At 42.6% G+C, this 25,236-nt stretch overlaps 1 protein-coding gene across 5 annotated transcripts in view; it reads right to left on the reverse strand.

Annotated features, from left to right (window-relative positions):
* Window positions 1-25,236, reverse strand: part of RAB11FIP5 (RAB11 family interacting protein 5) — a 47,154-nt gene that overhangs the window by 20,217 nt on the left and 1,701 nt on the right. For all 5 annotated transcript variants that reach the window (XM_075189488.1, XM_075189504.1, XM_075189498.1 and 2 more), the window contains exon 3: window positions 2,523-2,977. In XM_075189488.1, the coding sequence (XP_075045589.1) occupies window positions 2,523-2,977 (455 nt within the window). The remainder of the gene's footprint in view (window positions 1-2,522; window positions 2,978-25,236) is intronic.

The raw sequence follows: 25,236 nt of genomic DNA on the forward strand, positions 1-25,236 counted from the left end.
ATTGGGGGTAGGATTATTATATCTATATTTCTTCCTAACCCATTTGGACAGGTATAAAATAAAGTGTAGCAATGCTTACGAAGCTGGATCCGTTCTAGAAGACGACCGTGGAATGGTCCAGTGTCCAACATATCGTGGGCACTAGATTTTAAGATGATCGCACTTATGAGTCCAGTACAAAACAGATGGATAGTTTAATACACTGGTCCAAGTCTGCTTTATGCCTCTACATGCAGCCTTACCTCTGCAAGATTCAAAATTCCAGCAGAAAGCTCATAGGTTCAGAGATTCTTTATAAAAGGTTAAACTAATCCCTGACTTAAAAATCGCCTGCCAGGGGACTTGTACACAAAAGGAAAAGTGGAGGAATCTGCTTTGAGATTTTAAAAGAGACCAGTATAGTAGTAAAGAATTATTACTTGGAGAGAACAGGTACCCTGTATGGATTAGGGATCTGACATTTGTGCTTATAAAACATCCTGATAATTGTATGCACTATTCGTCTGTAACAAAGAGCCATGTGCTTTGTATACAGACAAAGTTTAATTCTCTTATCCATGTAGCAATTACATCCTGGAGGAGATGCCTAAGCACATGTACAAATTAATCCTTACATTTGTGATTGGTTTATGGATCAGTTTATTAGTTTTGTAATATGTGGATCCCCGTTTAAAAAACATTTAAACATTCTACTCTTTCTGTATTTAAACATGACGCTTCGTAGGGAAGAGGGGGGAGAGATGAATAATAGTTAGAGAACTCCCTTTGCCTGCTGTACATGTAGTTGAATAGTAGAGGGCAGCAGAGAGCCAACACTAGTTTAGTACAAAACAACTGAGATGTATTTCAAGTCCAGAGAGAAAGTGACTGATGATCTAATGTACACACAAAACAAGTCGGGTCTACACGAAAGTCAAAAAGTTTTGTGCACCAACAAAAAAACAATCAGGAAACAGATTCAATGTATTCTACCCACAGAACCAGAATGATGGCAGTATATAATATATATATATATATATATATATACACACACACACACACACACATACATATGTCAGATACCACTCATTCTTGGCCAAAATTCAACAGACAGGCCATTAACACCATTACCACATTCTCACCAGGGAATAAACACATCGTCAGAAGTGGAAATGCAGCAAATAAATAAGGTGTACTGGTGTATGCTTAGAATGCATACAGAAAGGACAATTTTGCAAACAAAACAAATTGCAGCAATAATTTAATCAATAGCTGTCAAAGTGTATTAACCATTCAGAAATGCTTATTAAAATGATTCACAGGGTGTATCTCACGCCAGACAAACTGCCTAAAATCTGGTCGTCAGAAACTAAGTACTGTTGGAGAAATTGTGGGGAAGTTGGTACGCTTATACACGTTTTTTGGAACTGCCCTAAGCTACAACCTCTTTGGGTTGAAATTTTCCAGCTAATCACCCAGGTCACTAAGGATGATTTATCCCCATGTCCGGCTATGGCACTTTTACACCTATATCCCCCTCATCTTCAGCATCATAATCACTATGTGGCTGGGCACATACTCATATCAGCCAGAGCCGCAATAGCCCAAAGCTGGAAATCCCCCTTGGTTCCATCTCTTACCAAAATCATCAGCAAAGTACAACACAGCTATGAGATGGAAACCATAGGCTTTAACTTTTCCTCAAGAGCTTCCTCGCCCCTGGTTTAATGGTTCACATGGTACGAATTCTTTTCAAAGTATAGACCTGTGTCTGCCACCTAAATCTCCCATGATGTATACCCCTCTGAAGGGTAGATGTCCCGCTCTCAAAATGTGCCTTTACGGTTGATTGGGGTCAATACGGCCGGTCTCAGACTCCTGCCCCCCTGTCTGTCTCCCTCCTCCTCCCCATTGAAGTCTTTGTCTTATGTGTACTTGAATGTTTCCTGTGTTTGTTGTTTTTTGTTACTTTTTTGATGGTTTATGGGCAGTTCCGACTGATTTATTGGATCTACATTATACATTATGCACTGTACTCTGTGGTAACTGCTATGTTTGTTACATATTCTTTTACTAAAAACTTAATAAAAACCTTTTGAGAAAATAATTTTATCAATAGCTGGGAAACTCTGGGAAAGTCAGGAGCTGTGTTATCACTGCAAGAAAGAGGGGGGGGGGGGAGGGGGAACATATTTAGATATAAGCTGGACTGCATGTTCTGTAGCTTATGTAAGAAGGATCTTCACTAAATAAGGAAACGGATAAGCCGGGCAGAATTTCTCTGATGGCCCTATCGACCTATCAATTCACTAGGAACTAGTAACATCACTGAGGAAGTACAACCCACAAGGGGTTTTTGTTTTGCAGACCTCAACACAGTCTGGATGGAGATCACTCCTTAGAAAAACCAACCAACCAGAAGAAACGGAGATACGAAGGAATGAGGAGCTCGCCATTGTACAGGCTACTAGAAGAACCTACTTCCATAAAGAAGGATTATTTTGCTATCGCCACACTTAACCTCTACAGACAGGTGTATTTACCAGATGGCTCGGTGGAAAGGCTGCTGTTCCTGACGGCGGGCTTCTTGACGACATCCGGCAGAACGATGGATATCCCAGCACTGGTGGGCACGGTGCCACTTGTGGAGGAGATGGTGCTGTCCGACCCCAGGGAAGTATTGGATTTGGTGAGGGAGGTCTTACGCAGACGTCCCTTAAAGAAAGCAGCAGCTTTGAATTTCGGCTTTTTCTCATCCTCGTCGTCGCTGTCCAGTCGGCCAACGTTGCTCGGGACGATGGCCGAAGAAGACTCCATATCAAAGTGCTTCTTCACTTTCATCTTGTCCTTCAGCTTCCCGAACGGGGTCTTGGGCTTGTCTTTGACAGAAAGGTCAAACATGCTGGCCGTCAGGTTGTTCCTGGTAAACTGGATGGACACTTGGATCTCTCCTCGCTCCTTCTCCTTTTTACCAGGCTTGGAGCGGAGCTTGTACCATCTGCAATAAAATGGACACGACACATTGGTTAGTGGTGGGACCAACGACCTTCGATGAGCTTCGTAGAACGCTCCCCTGTGGAGATCAGCCAACAAATCTATAAAAAGGACACAAAGTCAGAAGCAGTTAGTTTTATTCTCCTAGAAATATTTTGGATATCTCTTGGCCAGACCTTATTCAGAATCATTTCACTAGTCGGAGAGACCACATAAAATCAATTTTAAACCTCATCCACACTAGTAGAATAATGTCACAGAGAGGTCACATATCATCAGAAGAGGTCATAAAACTTATGGACATTAAAAATTGAAACAAGCATACAAAGCTGCTTATTATTTTGTTTTAGAACAACTCTAAACTTAACTTCCTGGAGCCAACAATGGTCACCATCATTTGTTTAAGTCATTATAAAAACAGAGTCCTATCTAAAATATCCTGCGATTGGTGCTCGATATATCTCAACGCAGTGGTTAGCATTGCTGTCCCAGTGCTGGAGTCATGGGTTCAATATCAACCAGGGCCCAACCTGTGGAGTTTGTAGGTTCTCCCCGTGTTTCTGTGGCGTTCTGCTCCCATTCCCAAAAAAAACCCCACACTTGTTGGTTAATTGGGTTACAAAAAAATGAATCCTTGTGTGTGCCTGTAGTAGGGAATATAGACTGAAAGCGGGGACAGGGATGGATGCGAGTGATTAAACATTCTCTGCAATGCACTATGTATTATGTAGGTGCTATATAAATAACTGCTAATCTACTTGTCCAACATTACAGACCGCTCCAAGAATGTAGAGGAAAAGTATTACAGACATCAGAGACATCGTGAATAACAGGATGACAACAGATAAGGCCATGGTCGGGAATCCAACTCAGGACCCCAGTGCTGTGAGGCAGAAGTGCTAACCACTGAGCCACGGTGCTGCCCGTCCTGCATTACTGCACACGGCAGATGAAGAGTTAATCGCATGCTGCAGGATAAAATACATTAAAAAAAGTTCACTGAAACCAAAACCAGTTCTGGTCAGTTTCTGTGGGGAGATATTTGGCTGCGAGACAGAGGGGGAGGAACGAATTCTAGGAATCGTCCTAAAACACATCACGGAAACTTTTCATTGCAACTACATATACCAGATTATAGACCTTCTCGGTTATTCACAGATTGAAAATAACTATGTACAGGTGTTATACAAAATATAGATAACATTTCTCTAGCCTTGTTTCCCTTAATATTAGACACAGACTGTGTCAACAAATCACAGCTGGGATAGGTATCCGTATACCCGGGGAACTCTGATATCTCATGTCAGATTTAATCTGGTCACAGGACGACAGGATTTGAATGCAACAATCAAGAGACACATTATTATTATCCTTTATTTATTAAGGCGCCACAAGACTTCCGCAGCCGTACATAATGCAAAACAGTAGCCCATACAGGGTAAAACCGTACAGAACAATACACAAATACTACCAGGGGGTAAATTTATCAAGCTGTGGGCCCGTAAAAAGTATTTTCTTGATATAATAGTTCGAGTTCTCTGCTTAGCACAGAAGATTTGCTGGGCTGCCATGTATGAAAAGCACAGTACAGCGTTATGAAAGGACCCGTCACCCACACACAACTATCTGAGCAGTATATTTATATTTACCATATATGTTACAGCCGTTTAGTTTCTTCAGATTCACTTTGTTACAGGTCTGTGAAGTTAACCATCTATGCAGCTATAAATATTCATTATTATTAACAAGAGGGATCATCCCATGTACTGGCAGGAGCATGCCTACTGTGCTCCTGGGAAACATTGTGACATCACCAAACCGCCAGCTTGAAGCACATAGGCTCTGAATGGTCACCTGACCTCAGTGTCGCAGGAAATTCTGACAATTGAAATAATTCCTAGGGCATCGAGGCCACAGAGATGGAGGGGCGCAGTATTATAGCCGGTTCTTCACAATAGTGGCATTTGTGTTAATAAGCGTACACATTGCATTCCAGTCCAGTGTACGCCCTTTTCTTACCCAAGATGCTACCAAAACTCTTATCTACTCTCTCATCATCTCCCACCTTGACTACTGCAACCTCCTGCCATTCACCTCAGTCAACCTTTCCCACTTCCATCCATCTTAAATGTTGCTGAAAGGCTGCTACACATCTGCTGCACCACTCTGCAAATCCCAACACCGCCCCCTTAGACTTAGCTCTGACCTGCACGTCATCTCTGGTAACCACCTCTCACTCCCGCCTACAAGACTTCTCCCGTGCTGCTCCCCACTAACGGAATTCCCTACCACGTCTCATCAGCCTCTTCCACAGCCTTCAAATATTAAATACTCTCTAAAAACCCATCTCTTTATAGACCTTACCCTACTTCCACCTGTACTACCCCCACGAATGCAACAGATGAATGGAAACTTTTTTTTTTTTTTTAAATACAAAGTTGACATCCCTTTCATACCTTGATAAACTACAATAAAACTTGTGCTATAGGTCAAACTGCTGGATTAAAACTATAATTTGGCAACACCCATATTGACTCTGTGATCCGACACACAATCTGTGTGTCCTGTTCCCCGTCAAAGGACTTTAGAGACCGAGCCAAGACAAGCACAGGGATCTCTGTGTAAACAGCATTACATATGGATCTATACCAAAATATTATCCATTGCACTCACCCCAACCAATGGGTGGGGATTATTTATATAGCACATATGGACACGGTCTGGGCCGAATTAGAATCCATTGTCCCCTTTTCCAACACATCAATAGAACCATACAAAACTATAGATAGAAATAACAGTAAACAACACTTCCTCTAAATATGATGTGTAGAGTTCTCCAAGCTCTATAAAAACAAGGTCACTCTGGTCTCGTTATTGCCGAATCTCTTGGATATCAATGTACTACTGTTGTATACAATCTGGCCACTGGGGGCACTGTTGCATTGGTTAATTTTGACATAAACCTACTGCAGCTGATTGGTAAATGCAAAAGTATAGATATACCTGGTGGTTTGTTTGTATGTATGTGCATACAGAATAACCCGTGTGCATGTACTGAACAGTTGTTGGAGGGGGGGGTGTAAATAAAAATGGGGATGCAGCCATTGTGTGTGAACATTGAAAACGCAGCCTGTTAATTCACTTCCTCAGTAACTTCACTCATCCCTGGTGAATTAACATGCTGCATTCAGAGTCATAGAGGACTGGTCCACTTTAGTGATGCTTCCCCTTTTTAATGTTCAACTTCTAGATCTTGTAAAAATGTATGTTAATTACCTACAGGACTCATCTATTGCACTCGCAGCTATAGCTGCAGACTTCGAAAAAAAGGTGATGCAACTTCTTCTGGTAACGCTCAGTGGCCTTAGTGTGAACTGATACTGAGGAGGGGGGAGATACTATATATCCTGGGTTTGGGTTCACTGGGAGTTTAAATTGTGGCTATGTAAGCGTCAGGGGTGTTAAGATTTTGTGTGGGGAAAAACGGGGACTGTGCTGGGAAAAACAGGGACGCTGGAGAGGAGCAGGCATAGCTGCAGTTTTCAATGTGCACACCCATAGGTGATCCAATTACTACTAGCTGATGAATCTCACGATTATTGCAGTCACTTGACGTTACGCGCTTCCTCTTACTCTACCTCCTCTTTATTGTTGTTGATATTACCAACCAATCAAGGTATAATTATATTAAAATTACCTGACCCCTTTACATAGCATTATATATTCAATCATATATTATGATTATTTACAAAGAATTAAATACCATTGTCACCCCTTTTTTTTACCTCTTGGAAATTCTGATGCGTTAACAACTTAAGATCTATTTATTGATTATAGAGTTTGTTATATTTCCAAATAAAATAATAAATGTAAGACTGTATTCTATAGTTTTACCTTTAACAATTTGTTACATATTATACTTTTATGGAATTGTTTTTTTTCCCCTTTAAATAAAAAAAATGATCTAGTCAGTATCGCAATTATGCATCCTACATCTGTACGGCACAGACCGTGTGCGGGAAGGGGTGAACCCCATTGCTATTACTGAGCACAAACTTACAGAACCCACAGTGACAAAGCACAGGATGTGTCCTCACCAGACAAGTGTGCCCTGCACCACAGCATTGATAGTAATAATATTACTACTATACAGCTTCTCTGGTGCACTGGATACAACGCACCCCTTCTAAGACACTCCATAGCAAGCACCACACGGTAGCTTCACTTGCAAACTGTCCATTAATTATAAGAAAGGTCTTCGAGAACCATACAAACATTGTACGGGACAGGTACGATGACCGTGACACTGGTTGGGTAACTGCATGGTCACTTCCTCTGTCAGCTGCAACAGGAAAGTTCACAATCTAAAAACACAAGTTCCTATATAGGGTGGGGATAAGCTAAATGTAAAACAGAGCTATATTTATAAAACGCACCATGTACAACGCAGCCAGAAATTACGTTTCCCCTAGGTAGCACGGTGGCTCAGTGGTTAGCACTTCTGCCTCACAGCACTGGGGTCATGAGTTCGATTCCCGACCATGGCCTTATCTGTGTGGAGTTTGTATGTTCTCCCCGTGTTTGCGTGGATTTCCTCCGGGTGCTCCGGTTTCCTCCCACACTCCAAAACCATACTGGTAGGTTAATTGGCTGGTAACAAATTGACCCTAGTCTGCCTCTTTCTGTCCATGTATGTGTGTATATTAGGGAATTTAGGCTGTAAGCCCCAATGGGGCAGGGACTGATGTGAGCGAGTTCTCTGTACAGCGCTGCGGAATCAGTGGCGCTATATAAATAAATGGTGATGATGATGGTGTGCATGTGTTATACCCATAGAGCAGGTGTACGTGGAGTGATTGAAAAGATCTGCATCCGGGCCAGCCTGCAGGTCTATTAACGTGTGACCTCAGAGCCGCAGAAGGTCGTTTGCTCAAAAGGTGGAGCTCTGCACGAAGAACCAATCAGATTTTTGCTTTCATCGTCTTAACCAGCACCAGAGAGAGAGAAGGCCAGTGATTATTGGTTGCTTTACTGCTGCTTGTGATTGGCCCCCGTCCCTACATACATTTTTTTGTCCAAGAGGATGGGGGCTTGTCTCAAATTTCCGCAATCAGCGTCATCATAGCCCCTCCCCCACTGCACGATGACCACTGGCGGTGCGTGGAGTGGGGCGTGACCATTATGACAATTGTGGTCCTTAAACTTCCATCCCTCGCACTTCTTCCCTGGAGCTCACGGAGAAATACAGTACGCCAAAATATTAATTGCAAAAAGTCTTGTGGATTTAGGATACAAAATAAAAAGATCATCCTACTGCCCCCAGGAGCTTGCAATCTATTTAAAAGAGGCACAGGCAAGACGAATCCTACAATATTTTACAAGTAGCCAATACATGTCCCATTTTACATTTAGCAGTAATAATTTACCACCTCTAGATTATGACGATATAACCGGCCAAATTGACCACTTTTGAATGGAGCCATTGTATGTAAAGGAGAAGGGGACATCTGCATTAGTTAATCACATCTTGCCATATTGCCACAGGAGCTCGGAGCAGCCTGGTGAGGCCTCACTGCCACACGGATCTCTCTCTTTGAAGTGATAAACAATAGCTGGAACAGCTGCAAATCCCAATTATCGCCAGCGATGATGTCTATTCAATGTCTTTACACCTAACGCCCAACTAATGTGCTCTGCTACTCGGTCCTTTCCAATCTCCCCCTCCCCCCACCAACCCCTACAGATGGGCCGCCTTTCATGGAGGAAGGGGGGGGATGCACGTTGGCAAACTTGTAGACTATTTATTCCAAAATACACACACACATAGCCCTCACCCTCATTCTAAACAATACTACCCCTGTCCAGGGCCACGTTACCAAATACTGCTGAGATACAAGGTTCACGGCTACGTCGGAAATATTTTAGAGGCAAAAGATAAAAGAAGAAAAATTATTTTTATAATAGAGATCTATATTTATCTAGATATCTATATCTATACACATATACATATATGTGTATGTGTTTATGTATATAGATATACACACACACAGTCTTTTTTACAGACACTTCAACATCAAAAACTTATTTTAACTCTAGTAATAGCCAATATGGGTGGTTACAGGTCATCCCATAACTATCCGTTACCAGACAAAATGGACCAACTTCACATTAACAATTACCGCTGACGCCTACATTTTTTAGGGGTACTTTCTACAGAATACTTTCCCTGGCATTAGAATTATACATTGTGCCTGCGCTTTATCATCATCATTTATTTATATAGCGCCACTGATTCCGCAGCGCTGTACAGAGAACTCACTCACATCAGTCCCTACCCCATTGGAGCTTACAGTCTAAATTCCCTAACATACTGTGGGAGGAAACCAGAGCACCCGGATGAAACCCACGCAAACACGGGGAGAATATACAAACTCCACACAGATAAGGCCATGGTTGGGAATTGAACTCATGACCCCAGTGCTGTCAGGCAGAAGTGCTAACCACTGAGCCACTGTGCTGCCCCACCGGTCGCCCAGTGCGAGTATTGTACGTCATGTCGTATCGCTGTTAGGGTTTTACCAAGTGGCGGATGTGTTGTATATGGGCGCACAGCCCTGCGCCATGCCTGATTCACATATATATATATATATATATATATATTTACACAACCCACAGGGGAATATAAAGTGGTTTTCAGTTTCCCCTCTAACTAGACATTCTTACCTGACCCTCCCAGAATAATCATTCATCAATGACTGGAACTGGTGCCCCCATACCCAGGTGGGTCAGTGTGGACAACCTCCTGCAAACATCAGAGTAAGGACGGAGACCAGAAGACAGATTGCCCGGACTGGCACACAATATAGAGACAAATGCTGCTGGTATCAGGAACTCTGCGAGAGAGATACAGACTGGGGACCGGCTATAAGGAGAGTGTTCAGTAATAACACTATCATCTGCCATCATTCTACATCTGTGCTCAACATAATGCTCCGATCACACCCGACAGGGCCAGACGAACATATGTGAGTGGGTAGGGGGTAACTTATGTCATATACTGCACAGATCTGTTTACACCCCATCGGTGACACCAAACGATGTATACTACACGTTGTATACCTTTCTATTATACATGCATACAACACACACATACACTATCTTTTATACAGTACATCGCACTGATAACCAAATGTCCTACTCCCCAATTATACAAGACAATGTCCCCTACCACTAGATCAGGCTTAGCCATCCTGTGGCTCTCCAGATGTTGTGAAACTACAAGTCACAGCATGCCCTGCAAGCCATCGGCAAACAATCCACTGGTAAGGCATGCTGGGGCTTGTAGTTTTACAACGCCTGGAGAGCTGCCGGTTCTGCACCAGACCGGGCCACAAAGTCTTTACTGGTAACAACAGACGTGTTTTCAGCATGCCTGTGGATAAACTATGATTACTATGATGTATAAGACCAACACAGTTAGCCTTCTATACGCTTATTTCTACAAATGCATTCCAAGACCATCTAGAAAGGCATCTAAAATGGATAAGAAAAACTACATTCCAATACAGGATTATAAAACATCAATGGGAAACAAAAAAAAAAAATCATCGTAACTGTAAAATCGCCACTGGAGGGAAGAATTGATAATATCTATGTGTGAAATGGTTCCCAGAGAAGGTTTTTTGTTTTTTATTTAACAGGGCCAGAAAATGCAAATATGAAAGGCGATTCTCTTTCTTCTTCAGTGTATACAGAACCAGTCATCTTCCTCGCCATTTACGTACATAGCATCGGCACAAGCGGGATCAAACACAGTAACACAACAAGACAGACAATGAGGTAAGAGGGCTGGGTATATTTCCAAATAACCAGTTTCTTCCTTTCTGCTCATTCAGGATAAGTTACATGCAGATTTTCCTACATTTTCCTAGACCAACATCCTCTTGTTTAGATGACTCTGTCATACTGGTTGATTGACAAGAAGGAGACACGGGTATTATGCAACGTTGACAAAAACAAGGGTACTCCGGGAATCTGATGTCCCTCCACCCCCCAAGCGTTGAAGACACATACATGTGAACGTAACATAAAGGTGTTCGGAGGAGTCAGAAATCGCATATGAGGCCCCTAAAATGCATCAATTTGGCCACCTCTGTTCTAGGACATGGTAAACACACAATGAGCAACTTTATAGATGCTAGGGAAAGTCCAGCGACATCAATATTATATATTCATCTCGTAATGTTTGCAGGAGACAGAGCACAAATATGGTTGGTATATAAAAGAAAATTTAAACCAAAGCCACAAACCAGAACTTCTGATTAAATGTGTCAACAAGAAAAAAAGAATTCATGTACGAATATATTTACCCAAGAGCAATCCCAGTCGATATTGGGATATTGCCGCTCTCCTTTATAGGCAAGATACACAGTGCTAGGATACGCTCCAAAAATACAAAAGATTTTATGGTTTTGCATAAATTAATAATTTATATATGAATAATAATATAAAGAAAAATCAAAAAGGCAGAATTAACTTGTATTTAATTGAATTGGCTATAAAAGAAGTCTAAACACACACTATATGGATAAAAGTATTTGGCCACCCACACCTGTTAATTATTGAATTAAGGTGTTTCAATCAGACCCGTTGCCAGAGGTGTATAAAATCAAACACCAGCCATGCAGTCTGCAAACATTTGTGATACACAATGGGTCGTTTTTAAGAGCTCAGTGACTTCAAGCGTGGTACTGCGATAGGATGCGTGGTACTGCGATAGGATGCGTGGTACTGCGATAGGATGCGTGGTACTGCGATAGGATGCGTGGTACTGCGATAGGATGCGTGGTACTGCGATAGGATGCGTGGCACTGTGATAGGATGCGTGGTACTGTGATAAGATGCCACCTTTACAATAAGACGGTTCCTGAGGTTTCATCACTGCTGGATATTCCACGGTCATCTGTAAGTGATATTATTAGAAAGTGGAAGAGTTTAGAAAAAACAACAACTCAGCCACGAAGCGGAAGACCACGTAGAATCACAGAGTGGGGTCAATGACTGCTAAGGTTCATGGTGCGTAAAAGTCGCTCTGCTGATTCCATAGCTGAAGAGTTCCGAACTTCCACTGGCATTAATGTAAGCACAAAAACTGTGCGGTGAGAACTTAATAGAATGGGTTTCCATAGTTGAGCAGTTGCATGCAGCCTCACATCACCAAGAACAATGCCAAGCGTCGGATGGAGTAGTATAAAGAACACCGACACTGTAATGTGGAGCAGTGGAAACGTGTTCTGTGGAGTGATGAATCACGCTTTTTCTGTTTGGCAGTCAGATGGGCGAGTCTGGGTTTGGTGGATGCCGGGAGAACGTTATATTTGGACAACGCTATGCTTTCAACTTTGTGGCAACAGTTTGGGGAAGACCCTTTTCTATTCCAACATGACTGTGCCCCAGTGCACAAAGCAAGGACTACAAAGACATGGTTTGATGAGTCCGGTGTGGAAGAACCTGACTGGCCTATACAGAGCCCTGACCTCAACCCCATCGCACACCTTGGGGATGAACTGGAACAGAGATTGCGAGCCAGACCTTCTTGTCCACCATCAGTGTCTGACCTCATAAATGCTCTACAGAATGAATGGGCACAAATTCCCACTGAAACACTCCAACATCTTGTGGAAAGCCTTCTAAGAAGAGTGGAAGCTGTTATCACTGCAAAAGGGGGACCAACTCCATATTAAAGTGTATGTATTTTAATACAATGTCAGTACAGTCCCCGTTGGTGTAATGGTCTAGCATCTAAATACTTTTGTCCATATAGTGTATATTAGATAACTAAAAATCCACAAATCAATGAAAAAAAAAAAATCACAAAGACACAAGTACTAAAACATATCCGTTACTCCCCTAATAGTTCTCTCAGTGCAAATAATGGTACTCTAAAATAGCAGGTCGATTGACAATAGTGAATAAATAAACTGGTAAAGACATATTAATCTTTCAACCAAGGTAAACAGAGTCCAGTGTAGAAAGTAATCAATCCCAGATAAATAATGGACACCAAAAACACACAGGTGATAATTACCCACTCCTGGGGATCTCGCTCCGCTGTCCTGTATTCAAAATCCCGCTATTACAAAACACTTATTTTGGAATAAAAGGATCCTGTCCGGAAACTTGTCCGCCAATAAAGTATCATCATCATAGACATTTATATATCGCCACTGTATTCTGTAGCGCTTTAACAAAACAATACTGGGCAATACAGAGAGAAAAGTAAGACGATCTGCTCATAAGCTTACAATCTATGGGACAATAAGAGTCTGATACACGAGGGTAAGTGCTACATACAACGTACTGGTCCAGCCAGATTGTAATGGTAAAAAACTACTTATGTGATCAGTCAAACTGCAATGTTGGTCAGAGGGTTGTTGTCTTGTGTGAGCTGTGTAGAGGGTGGTAATAGGGTAACCTATGAAGATTAAGATGGTGGTTGAGGAATATTATAAGCTTGTCTGAAGAGGTGGGTTTTCAGAAACGCTTGAAGGTTTAAAGACTAGAGGAAAGTCTTACTGTGCGAGGGAGGGAAATCCACAAAGTGGGTGCAGCCCGAAAAAAGTCCTGTAACCGGGAATGGGAGGAAGTGATGAGAGTAAAAGAGACTCAGATCTTGTGCCGAGATGGGAAATATTTTGAGCTTAATTTGAGATTAATCACTCATACGTCTCCAAAAATGTGGAATACAATTTCCAACCTTTATACAATAATCACAGCAGCAGATGTCGGTACCGATAATTTATGTGGAATAAACCTAGCTTGTCTGAGGACCAGAGATATAAATTCGAAGCAATGGATACTCAGCTGCCGTATAAGTCCTACAACTCCTGTCTAGAACGTTATATAGTTCAGCACCAAGAGCCTGACGTCTCCTCCTGTGACCTGTAGTCGGAAATAACCAACTCCTGGGACCAGATGTCGAATCACTAATACGGGGGCACTATTATAAGGAGAAGGGGATGCCTTAAGGTGGCAACGCCTCTCCTGTAAGATTTCGGTTCAAATATCCATGATTTAGACCTTCTTTGGAGCCTCATTTACAGACTTTCTGGGAAAAAAAACAGCAGCTAAACTTGCAAAAGAAGAAATGTAATTATGGGAGTATAATTAAATATAAACACACACACATTATAAAATATAATTATAGATGGTCTCGCTCTCTGGTAGAAACCTCTACAGTCCCTGCAGACTTTGTATCCAGGTCAAGAAAACCACAGACCGCTTCCTACGAGGTTTTGCTGATGCAGAACATCCATTATAAAAAGGAATTTCACAGACATATATAGTGACAGGAATAGGGTATGACCAGAACTTGACCTGTATGACGGATGTGTATATGCAAACCGTCCCGTCACACTTTTCCAATCTGCATTACTTCCATTTACAGCCAAGAGGTCGGTCTATGCAGCTTTTCAAATATATAGTGGAATTAAAAATATATGGAAGAAATGCGTGCGGATATATGGGCGAAGGAAATACTACGGGAACGGAATTCCATTGTTTTATTTAAAAGTGCTAATAAATACAATATACAAATCCATACAATGAGGAATTTTGTGTAATCCATGAAGGTCTATAAAGCTATTGCAATATTTCGCCTGTTTTCATTAATGAAACTTAAATTGTTTCTTCTCCCCCTTCCGGAATCCCCGTTCACTTTCTGCCGGCACACAACCTCATTAGCATGCTGACACTGAGGGAGGGGCATGTCAGAGCTGTCAATCATGTTCTCGTCCCCACCCCTTACATCAAAGGGAGTACACCTGCAGCCAATCACAAGCATACGCCCTCATTCGGATATGAATGTGTAGCACGCTTAGAAAGGAGTGTGTTTGCTGGGACTCTTATGGAGAGGGGGGGGGGGGGGGGGAGGCACATGACTTGTAGCGTTTCTATGAAGTGCTGCGGCATACCAACGATGCTAGGTTGAACCTAGAAGTGATCTACGTCTCACACATACAGTAACGGCTTCCCCTGATACATACATTTTTAGAAATGGGTGCATGAGAGGTCTTCACCTTTACCCGTAGAGAGCGATGTTCTCACAGGTACTCAGATGCCCCCAAGACTTAAACTCAGTGTAGTAAAAGTTTATCTTTGGCAGCAGGTAGCGACGAGGTAGAGAGACTGAAAGAATAGTAAACCAGTATTCAGAGGGTAAACCAGTACATATGCAAATGGCCAAAGGCAGACGGTACAAAGAGATACCAAGGTCAGGCAAGAAGGTCAGGGCGGGCAGCAGACAAGGAGTATCCAGAGACAAGGTCAGGCAAACGTTAATCAGCCAGTCACCCCCCGAACACAGCGCCCGGCTACCTGGCGGGACAGAGAATCAGTGCGAGTCACATGCAGCGCAGCAGCTCATAACACAAAATTCCTGCACCCACCTTGTAGTCCTCTATAGTCTTCTTATATGTTACTGTACTGTATTTGCGAGGGGTAGATAGGGCACACATGCCTAACAGCATGCAAAATATCTGTATTGCCCCTCCTCATACCCCTCTGTCGTGGCCACAATGATAGCCACCCCGATATAGCTCTCCGAGAGCGGCCCTCTTTGGCTTTCGGTCCAATGTCTCCTCGGAGCACACTGAGGAGACTGTGCCGCAGTCGGACTACCTTCATGTATTTAAAAATGCACGAGGCTAAAAACTTTGAGGTTGACAGTCAATCATCCTTACTTTCTAGCACTCAGTCAACTGGGGATTCGGGTAGGGCGACCCATTTACTTCTGCCTTGCCTTATAAAGACTGGCCATGGGTCCTAGCATCCGCTCAACATTATCCTCTACAATTCCTGTGCTGCCAAATATTTTTCCACAAAAGCCAAGCTGCGGTTCCAGGTAGTTCCATAGCCCAGATAATGCCCCCACATCTAGCAATCGACAAACACTTTCCATGAAGATGTGGTTGTTCAGGGACTACATCGAACCAAGACCGTGGTTGGTCATCGGCCAATACATTTTCCATCCAGTTTGACAAACATATCTCCCCAATCGTTCATTACTGGTCAGGATTTTAATTTGGGAGCCACACAAAGCAATGCCAAGCCAATGTTCTCTTGTCCTTCAGACACAAAGGGGGGTATTCAATTGTTAGCGTTAAAGGAAAAAAACGAGCGCTCAAAAAATATTAACCGTTTATACGGTAATATTGCGCGAGAAAAGCGTTAACACGGTAGTTTACTCGCGGAATTTCAGCTCGTCACTCAGGGAGCGGCGAGCTGAAATTCCGCGAGTAATTACCGTATTAACGCCAAGATTTTTTGAGCGCTCGTTTTTTTCCGTTAACGCTAACAATTGAATACCCCCCCAAAGAAGGAGAATGAGATATACAAATGTTGGGAAGTCGCCTATAACAATAAAAGGGGGAGTCATATCTATATATACCAATTATGTAACTATATTCACACGAGTCCCTCTATTAGTTGCCCAGGTTTGTAATTAATATCGAAGTTTCAAGAGATGACATCAGATACCAGAGAAGGAACTCCCAGCATTGCACATTTGTTAAGAAACTCTTCTCTTTAACAGACAGGAAGGTTATGATAGTACAGATATTACACATGTAAAACACCAAGTACCCCCCCACCTCCCCCACCAAACAAATAATAATGTATTCTAGATAAACAGATTGAGGGATCCTTGCAAGTGGCCAGGGAAAGAAAAGAAGATTCAGTGTAGTCTCTGGGGACATATTAAGTGTTGTAATGCAGTAGTGGTGAGTAGAGGACAGCCTACAGCACACTTTGCCCTTAGCATACAGGGGCTGCTTTCTGTATTGCAAAATGGAAGCAGCCATTTTGTGCAATAAAATCTGTATACAGCCTATCAAGTTTAAGAGGCACTGGCTCAGTGATGCCACTAGCCCCTGGTGTATTGGTTCAGCAAACACAATGGCTGCCTACACAGTAAATAGCCAACAGGTATATTTTAGGTTTTGTGACCTTGAATTCATTACTAGAATACCACATACACCGATCAGCTACAGGTATAAAACCACCTGCCTAATATTGTGTCCCTCTCGTACCACCAAAACAGCTCTGACCCGTCGGGGCCTGGACTCCACCTCTGAAGGTGTCCTCTGGTATCTGGCACCAAGACGTTAGCAGCAGATCCTTTAAATCCTGTTGCGAGTAACGGCCTCCAGGACTCAGCCTTGTTTTCCCAGCACATCCGACAGATGCTCAATCGGATCGAGATCTGGAGAATTTAAAGTCTAAGTCAAGACCTTGAACTCTTTGTCATGTTCCTCAAACCATTCGTAGACAATTTTTGCAGTGTGGCAGAGCGCTTTCTCTGCCATCAGGGAATACCGCTGCCATGAAGGGGTGTACTTGGTCTGCAACAATGTTTAGGTAGATGGTACGTGTCAATGTAACATCCACATGAATACCAGGACCCAAGGTTTCCCAGCAGAACATTGCCCAGAGCATCACACTGCCTCCGCCACCTTGCCTTCTTCCCATAGTGTATCCTGGTGCTATCTCTTCCCCAGTTAAACGACACACATACACCTGGCCGTCCACATGATGTAAACGACAACGTGATTCATCAGACCAGACCACCTTCTTCCATTACTCCATGGTCCAGTTCTGGCGCTCACGTGCCCATTGTAGGCGTGCAATAAGCCTTGTGCACCCATGATCCTGTCATTGGTTCACCGGTTGTCCTTTCTTGGACCACTTTTGGTAGGTACTAACCCCAGCATACTGAGAACACCCCACAAGACCTGCTGTTCTGGAGATTCTCTGACCCAGTCATCTAGTCATCCCAATTTGACCCTTGTCAAAGTCTCTCAGATCCTTACACTTGCCCATTTTTTCCTGCTTCAAACACATCAACTTCAAGAACTGGCTGTTCACTCTCTGCCTAATATATCCCACCTCTTGACAGGTGTCATTGGAACGAGATAATCAATGTTATTCACTTCACCTGTCAGTGATTTATATGTTGTGGCTGATCGGTGTATAGTATTATAGTACTGTATCCAATCAATATTGTGTTGTAAAAATAGGCATCCAGATGATTCAATGTCACTTAGACGGTCACGGATCCCATGACTACAATAAAGAGGATTTCAATTGATCATCATCATCCGTTTCAGCATCAATTAGTGACGCAGCAAAATCTCGGCCAAAGCTTCATTCACTGAGGAAAACTCTGCCATTAATACTCTGTCACAAAGACATTATTGTGTAAGCCAGACCACACACCACCACTCTAGCTGCAATGTTATCATTTATAAAATAACCTAAAACTTTCATGTGCTTCTATGGGGACTATAACGAAAAAAGTATTCACCCCCTTTGACATACATATATGATGTGGAATTAAAATACCATTCCAGAACCTGGCGACACTTGCCCTTTAAAAATTAGCTTTGCTTTTATGCACAATTTATTAGATGCTCTTTTGTTTTATGCAGAGATTAGATGTTCTTTGGAAGTGAACAGGTACTTAATGGGAACTGTCTGGGAAGGATTTATTGGGAATTTAGGAGCGGTTCAGATTATTCAGCAGCCGGAAAATCTACCCCACCTATTTATATCTAGAACAGTGCCAGCCCAGCCTGGAAGCACGCGGAGGCGCTCGATAAAGATCCTGGCAAGGAATTCGCCACCGATCTCTGCTCACATCTGGTAAAAATACAAATCCCCAAAAACACGGAAAGTGATTCAGACCTTGAAATATTTGTCAAAACAGCAATTTCAAAGGGGGGAGAATATTGGGCGATTCACGTTACTGCTGCTCATTTCTACCCACGATCATGTGTTATTTCTGGTCTGCTCGGAACAGAAAGAGAGAGAAAGTGTTTCTCAGTGCGAGGGTCAGACACAGAGTCACGAGCAGATTAGTGTAATGCACTGACAGATTCATGAGCGAGAGCTCTCTGATCCCAGAACAGGCCTCTGGTTACAAACCGCAAAGGATCCTGGGAGACAAAACTTTCCTTTCCATATTCTTTATGGGAAGGGGAGGGGGGATCTTGTAATAAACGTCAGGCACAAAATTTCTCCACGCCGCACATGTATAGAAAGAATAGCATTTCCTAAATGGAGGAATAAAAACATTAAAACGACATTTAAATGTATCTGTGTGTGTCAGCTTATTAGCAAATGGACAACCTATTCCTCCCGTGCCGAATATTATACTTACAGATGTAAACACAAATCATTCAAAACAATTCTATAACGCTACGGAATAGGCTGGCGCTATATTAATAAATGTTGATGATGTAAACACACAACAACCAGATAGAGCGGTTCTAGGAACGCGGTTCTGAAATTGAAGCAGCGAAAGGTCACAATCAGGCCGAAATAAAAAGATACTCAGTCGTACCACCCTATTTATAGCATCACGTTTACACACTGTCCGCACGGCGTCAGCTCTATAAACCAAACACAGATTCCTTTCCTGAATATTTGGAACCGTCGCTAAATATAGCGCAGTCCTGGCTCCGTCTGGAATATATCAAACAAAATAAAAATACATGAAAATAATCCACGATGGGATCACCAGCGTGTAGATTAAAATAATACAGCTTTGGGAAGAGATGAGGCGAGTCTCAAAAACATGGTCTGAGATGCAGGGAAACATCTGCCAGCCCACACAGTAACGCACTTATCGTAGTTAAGAAAATACCTGCGACATTATTATTATACAGCCATCCATTAATATTGACATTTAACAGATACAAAAAGGAAATGATTGCATTTAAACTAGCTACACGTCCAGATTACTTCCCCTGCAAATTATTGGGCCATAATTCTGTGTGTGTCCTCTACGATAGCCTTCCATGGACTGCTCCAAGGACTCCGTTCTCGCTGTGTCACGGACATACAGAATTCCTGCAACAGTCATGATGCAGATTGTGACTCAGACAGGACAATTTCCTTTCCTCTAGGCCTATCTGATGAAACGTTACTGTAACTTGTCTCTGCAAGAAGGGGGAAGACGGCATTTGCAAAGAAAAGGATCGTCTGCCAATACATTAAAAAAAAATACGCCGTAAAGAGGCACCGAGCGGGTGAGATCTGCGTAGACTTGTTGGGTTCATAGTTTGCTGTGGAATTTCTCAGGAAGCTGTGAAGATACATTTGGCCTTGGTCAACACTGACAGCTGCACCAGACACAGAGATTTGGGATGGGCAAAGGATCACTGAAGCCTCCAGCCACTTCCCAGAATCCTTTGCCAAGGAGACAACTTGCTATAATCAATGCAAATTATAAACCTCTTTTTATTTCCACCAGGACTAAACCGTTGTATTAAAAAAAAATCATTTTAGATCTTATTTGAACTTGTATGGGTAAATAAGCATTTACTGGTTCTTCAGATAAGCAGAGACCAATCTGACTTAATGGCTGGTAAAATGTTGGAGTTGACCGCAGACAGGAATTTGTGCCCATGTGTGGGCAAATGCAACAGTAATTATACAGTTTGGTCTGGTTGATGAATGCTCGGTCACTTCTGAACAATGATTACCAGTTGTGTGCGTATAAGGATGGCCACGCACATTTATACCAGTGGTCAGGGAACAGGGGTAAATTACCCCAAATGGGGTAAAAATTACGGATTCACATACTGCCAGTTGGATTGTAGACCCCTTTAAATGTGAAATTGCTGTTGTACAAGAAGAGCCTCAAGGGTTGGCAGAGGCACTTCCTGAGCTCCGATGCAATAATGTAGCACGTATTGCATTTGAAAACAAAACAGATCTGTCATATTTTAGGATGTCAACAGCTGCAAAGGCATCAAAATTGCACATGAGGAGTCAGTCAAAAAGTTCCTGCCTTTTGCAACAACCTACCTTTACGAACAAGGATTTTCCACTCTAACGATCATAAAAACAAAGCAGAGAAATCGATTGGACGCTGAAGACTGTATCCAATTTTGCTCTGACATCAAAATGCTCCAATATTGATGCGCTCGTATAAAAAATGAAGCAACATCATTTCTCCAAAACCTGAAGTTTTGAAGTTAAAGCTTTCAAAGAAATTTTGAATAGATTCAATAAAATTTTATATTCCAATATTTAATAATATATGATTTCCTTCCTTTCAAATCAAGGGGGTAACGTCGGCGTATCTAAATATATTTTGGGGTAAAAGGTAAAAAAGAAGTTCCCTGACCCCTGATTTATACAGTGACTATATGTTCTGCAGCGCTTTACAACAGACTTGCTAATTAGGCCCCAAAATACCCAGATATCTGGACCATGGACTAACCAGGATTGTTTTTACTTGTAGTTTTGACTCCACACAGGACGAGGTTGAGTAATTTGGTTGAAAATGTCCAAATCAGCCAAACTAATTGTGCCATGCGCGGTTAGCCTATAGGGCCACTAAAACTAAAATTTACCCCCCCCCCCCCAATACAAACCAAGAAGGTAAAATACACTAACCCACCGTTCAACTGCTGCGCCGTTATAAAGTAATACCTCTCCCAACTCAATTACAGACAACTGAAACTCCTATCACATCTTTAGGACCACGTTCAAATGGGATATAATGCAGGTTAAAAAGAGCCGATTCAGCCCACATTGGGCATTTCTGCAAAGCAAGTCTGCCCATCTGCTAGTCACAGTCCGCCTACTTCAACAGAGAAGCCCGTCCCTCCCCAGCATGAACCCAGGTTACGTCTAACAGGCGGATAGCCAATCTGGATGAGATTCAGTTGTTTTTCATAGTGATCTAGCGGCCAGATAACCACTGAAATACACAGCCGATAGCAGTCATCTTCTTACCCAGGTCACAGGCGTGCCCAATAATCACCCAACCTCAAAGATCTCGATTTTCAGCATCAACGCATTAAAAGCGGACACACGTTGCTATATCCAGCTAACCGCAGAATAATACAATGAGTGGGGCACCTTTACCTGTATACAAATGTCACGGCTGGGGCAGCACGGTGGCTCAGTGGTTAGCACTTCTAACTCACAGCACTGGAGTCATGAGTTCAATTCCTGGCCATGGCCTTATCTGTGAGGAGTTTGTATGTTCACCCCGTGTTTGCGTGGGTTTCCTCCAGGTGCTCTGGTTTCCTCCCACACTCCAAAAACATGCTGGTAGGTTAATTGGCTGCTATCAAATTGACCCTAGTCTCTTTTTCTGTGTGTGTATGTTAGGGAATTTAGACTGTAAGCTCCAATGGGGCAGGGACTGATGTGAGTGAGTTCTCTGTACAGCGCTGTGGAATTAGTGGCGCTATATAAATAGATGATGATGATGATGATGATGATGACCAGATCAGAGGAGTCAAGTAAACATTTAGAAAAACATCTATATGGCTCCGTTATACGTTTCTCTGTCAGAACTGCAGCTTGTAGGAAGCCCTCTGCCAGGTCCCATTATACCAGAGTGTTAGCAGCTCACAGGCCAGGAAATGTTTCCTGCAGCTTTATAGACGACTTTACGTGTCATGTGCGATCTCCTCTCTCCACTATTTATCCAGCTGCCTGGAAAATCTCACCGTCCCTGAGGAACGCAGCCCTGTCGGGCAGCCGGATAGTATTAAACGGTTTATGTATGTATGTGTGTATGTGTGTATGTATGTGTGTATGTGTGTATGTGTGTATGTATGTATGTATGTATGTGTGTATGTGTGTATGTATGCATGTGTGTATGTATGCATGTGTGTATGTATGTATGTATGTATGTATGTGTGTATGTATGTGTGTGTGTATGTATGTGTGTGTGTATGTATGTGTGTGTATGTATGTATGTATGTATGTATGTATGTGTGTATGTGTGTATGTGTGTATGTGTGTATGTGTGTATGTATGTATGACTGTATGTATGTATGTATGTATGTATGTATGTATGTATGACTGTATGTATGTGTGTATGTATGTATGTATGACTGTATGTATGACTGTATGTATGACTGTATGTATGACTGTATGTATGACTGTGTGTATGTATGTATGTATGTATGTATGTATGTATGTATGTATGTATGTATGTATGTATGTATGTATGTATGTATGTATGATGGGACGTGAGCTCAGCCCGACCTCGGGGAAAGGCAAAACAAAAACAATCTCCGGAGTCGATAGTCAGAGGGTCTTATTAATCAACATGGTGCAAAGAGCAACGCCGTGCTGTAACCCATAGCAACCAGATGTCAACAGAGTGCTTCGAATTGATATACAATTGGTTGCTATGGGTTACAGCTCATTTCTATTTGCACCATGTTAATAAACAAGCCAAGTCATACTTTCCTAGTCTCCAGGAATGTCCGGGAGACACCTGAATTTTGCGTAGTCTTCCATAGGCAAACTGAGGGGGGAGGGGTTCCTAGTGCCTGGAAACCCCCCTTCAAGCCTGGGGCACTGTATAATTGAGGTGGCTGGACCCTGCCCCCACTTCACACGGCTGCTTGAAAAGGGAGAGCTGCGTGCCCCTAACAGTAGTGCACTCAGCATTGCCCATGTATATTATTGGGATAGGAAGAGTTGGAGAGCAGCCAAGCACAGTCTAAAATTATAGCCACGCCCCCATACATGCTGGTCACGCCCACTGGCGGCGTGGTGTGGAAACTCCCCTCTACAAATCCTGCGTTTGCCCGTCTCCCAGACAGCAGGCCATTCTCGCACTTCCAGCCCACTTCCTGGTGAAATGGAGAATGGGTACCGGGCCACAATGGCGCGATTTGCATAATTTTGGCCCCTCCCCTGTGGCGCAATGACACAATAAAGGCTTAGTGCCAAGATTACGTGAACTGCAGCCCCACAACAGTACCAGCTGTACATTTACTGGGCCCTCGTGCCTCAAGAGAGGTCACAAGTACCTGACGAAACTGTAGGCAAAGCATTGATTCAGCGAACAACATGGCCGCCTTGACAACACGTGGGCAACGGCTCACATCAGACCCCTCAAACACAACCAAAGCAGTGTGTTCAGCAGCAAAACATGGCTGATCTTGTGAGCGAGTCGGGTCTAGCCTTTCAAGGGATACATTCCAGGCAACACACTGAGCCCTGTCACAATAAATAAACCAGACTAAAATAGACTGTGCAGCCATTGATCTGTTTCCTCCCTCTGCCTGCTGCAGAGATCAGATAGAGAAAAATACAGAAACATTGCTGGCTGCACAATTAACGTCTACCAAGGCAGAGAAAATAAAAGGATTGTTTTCTTTACATCTGCAAACCTGTCTCCGTGGCCTTTCCTGACACATGAAAGGACCCCACCACTTCCTGCTGCAAGAGAACATTGCAGATCACTCAGGTAAGGCCTAGATCACCCTCCGCTTATCAAAGGTCTACCACCACCCACATATAATCATTGGGCACAAGAAATAAAAGGCTGTTTGGACGATGATTTACAGCATTACTAAATCACTTCGGACGAATTAGCAGCCTAAGAGAACCAAAAAATAAAATTGATTTTTCATTTTCCTACAACAGTTTTACTGCATTATTCACCAGTATAGCAATACATTCCTATGATGAGAATAGGTCATTCGAGAATAATTTCAAAGTGTTAGCTACAACAAATCACTCACTGCACACTGCCATATTTCTGTGAAAGTCTATCCAAGTGACCACCTTGGATCAATAAATCCACAAAAAAATCCTATAGCAGATTGATTACTACTGTGTGGTCATCTTTATCAAACAGACTATCATTTTGCTAGCATAGAATATTTACAGTATATGTCATTTGTGGATTTATATCCAATTCGAACTAACAACATTGCCAACTTTCTGGAAAAATTAATCTGGACTTCATTAATAGAGTGTTATAAAACTTGTCTTTTACATGAGTTCTCTACAAAAGGTGTCGATGTTTGCCAACTCCTCTAGCCACCCACCCTAATAGTCTAGGTTTTAAGGAAATCCGCACCTGGGTAAAGGTGACTTAATTAACTTCTCAATCATTTTGATTCAAGCACCTGTGCTCAAACATGGACATCCTTAAAACCTGGATTGTTAGGCGAGTTTCAGGCTGTGTATAAGAACTTTTGCACTATGCACTCAGATCTGCTCACAGAGAACCAGTCATTCATTATCCTGTGTTCTTACCATCAGACGATCCCCTCTCACTATCCAAGATGTGCGATTTTTAAACCAACCCTTAAGGAGACAGGGTTACAAAATACCTCATTGCACAATATCAGGCTGCAGAGATGTGCTGAGCAATCATGGGATAGAGATCAGAATGTCAACAAACACATCAGTATTGTCACCAGCCAGCACAGG

Source organism: Mixophyes fleayi, chromosome 1 (assembly GCF_038048845.1).
Source record: "Mixophyes fleayi isolate aMixFle1 chromosome 1, aMixFle1.hap1, whole genome shotgun sequence".
NCBI lineage: Eukaryota > Metazoa > Chordata > Amphibia > Anura > Limnodynastidae > Mixophyes > Mixophyes fleayi.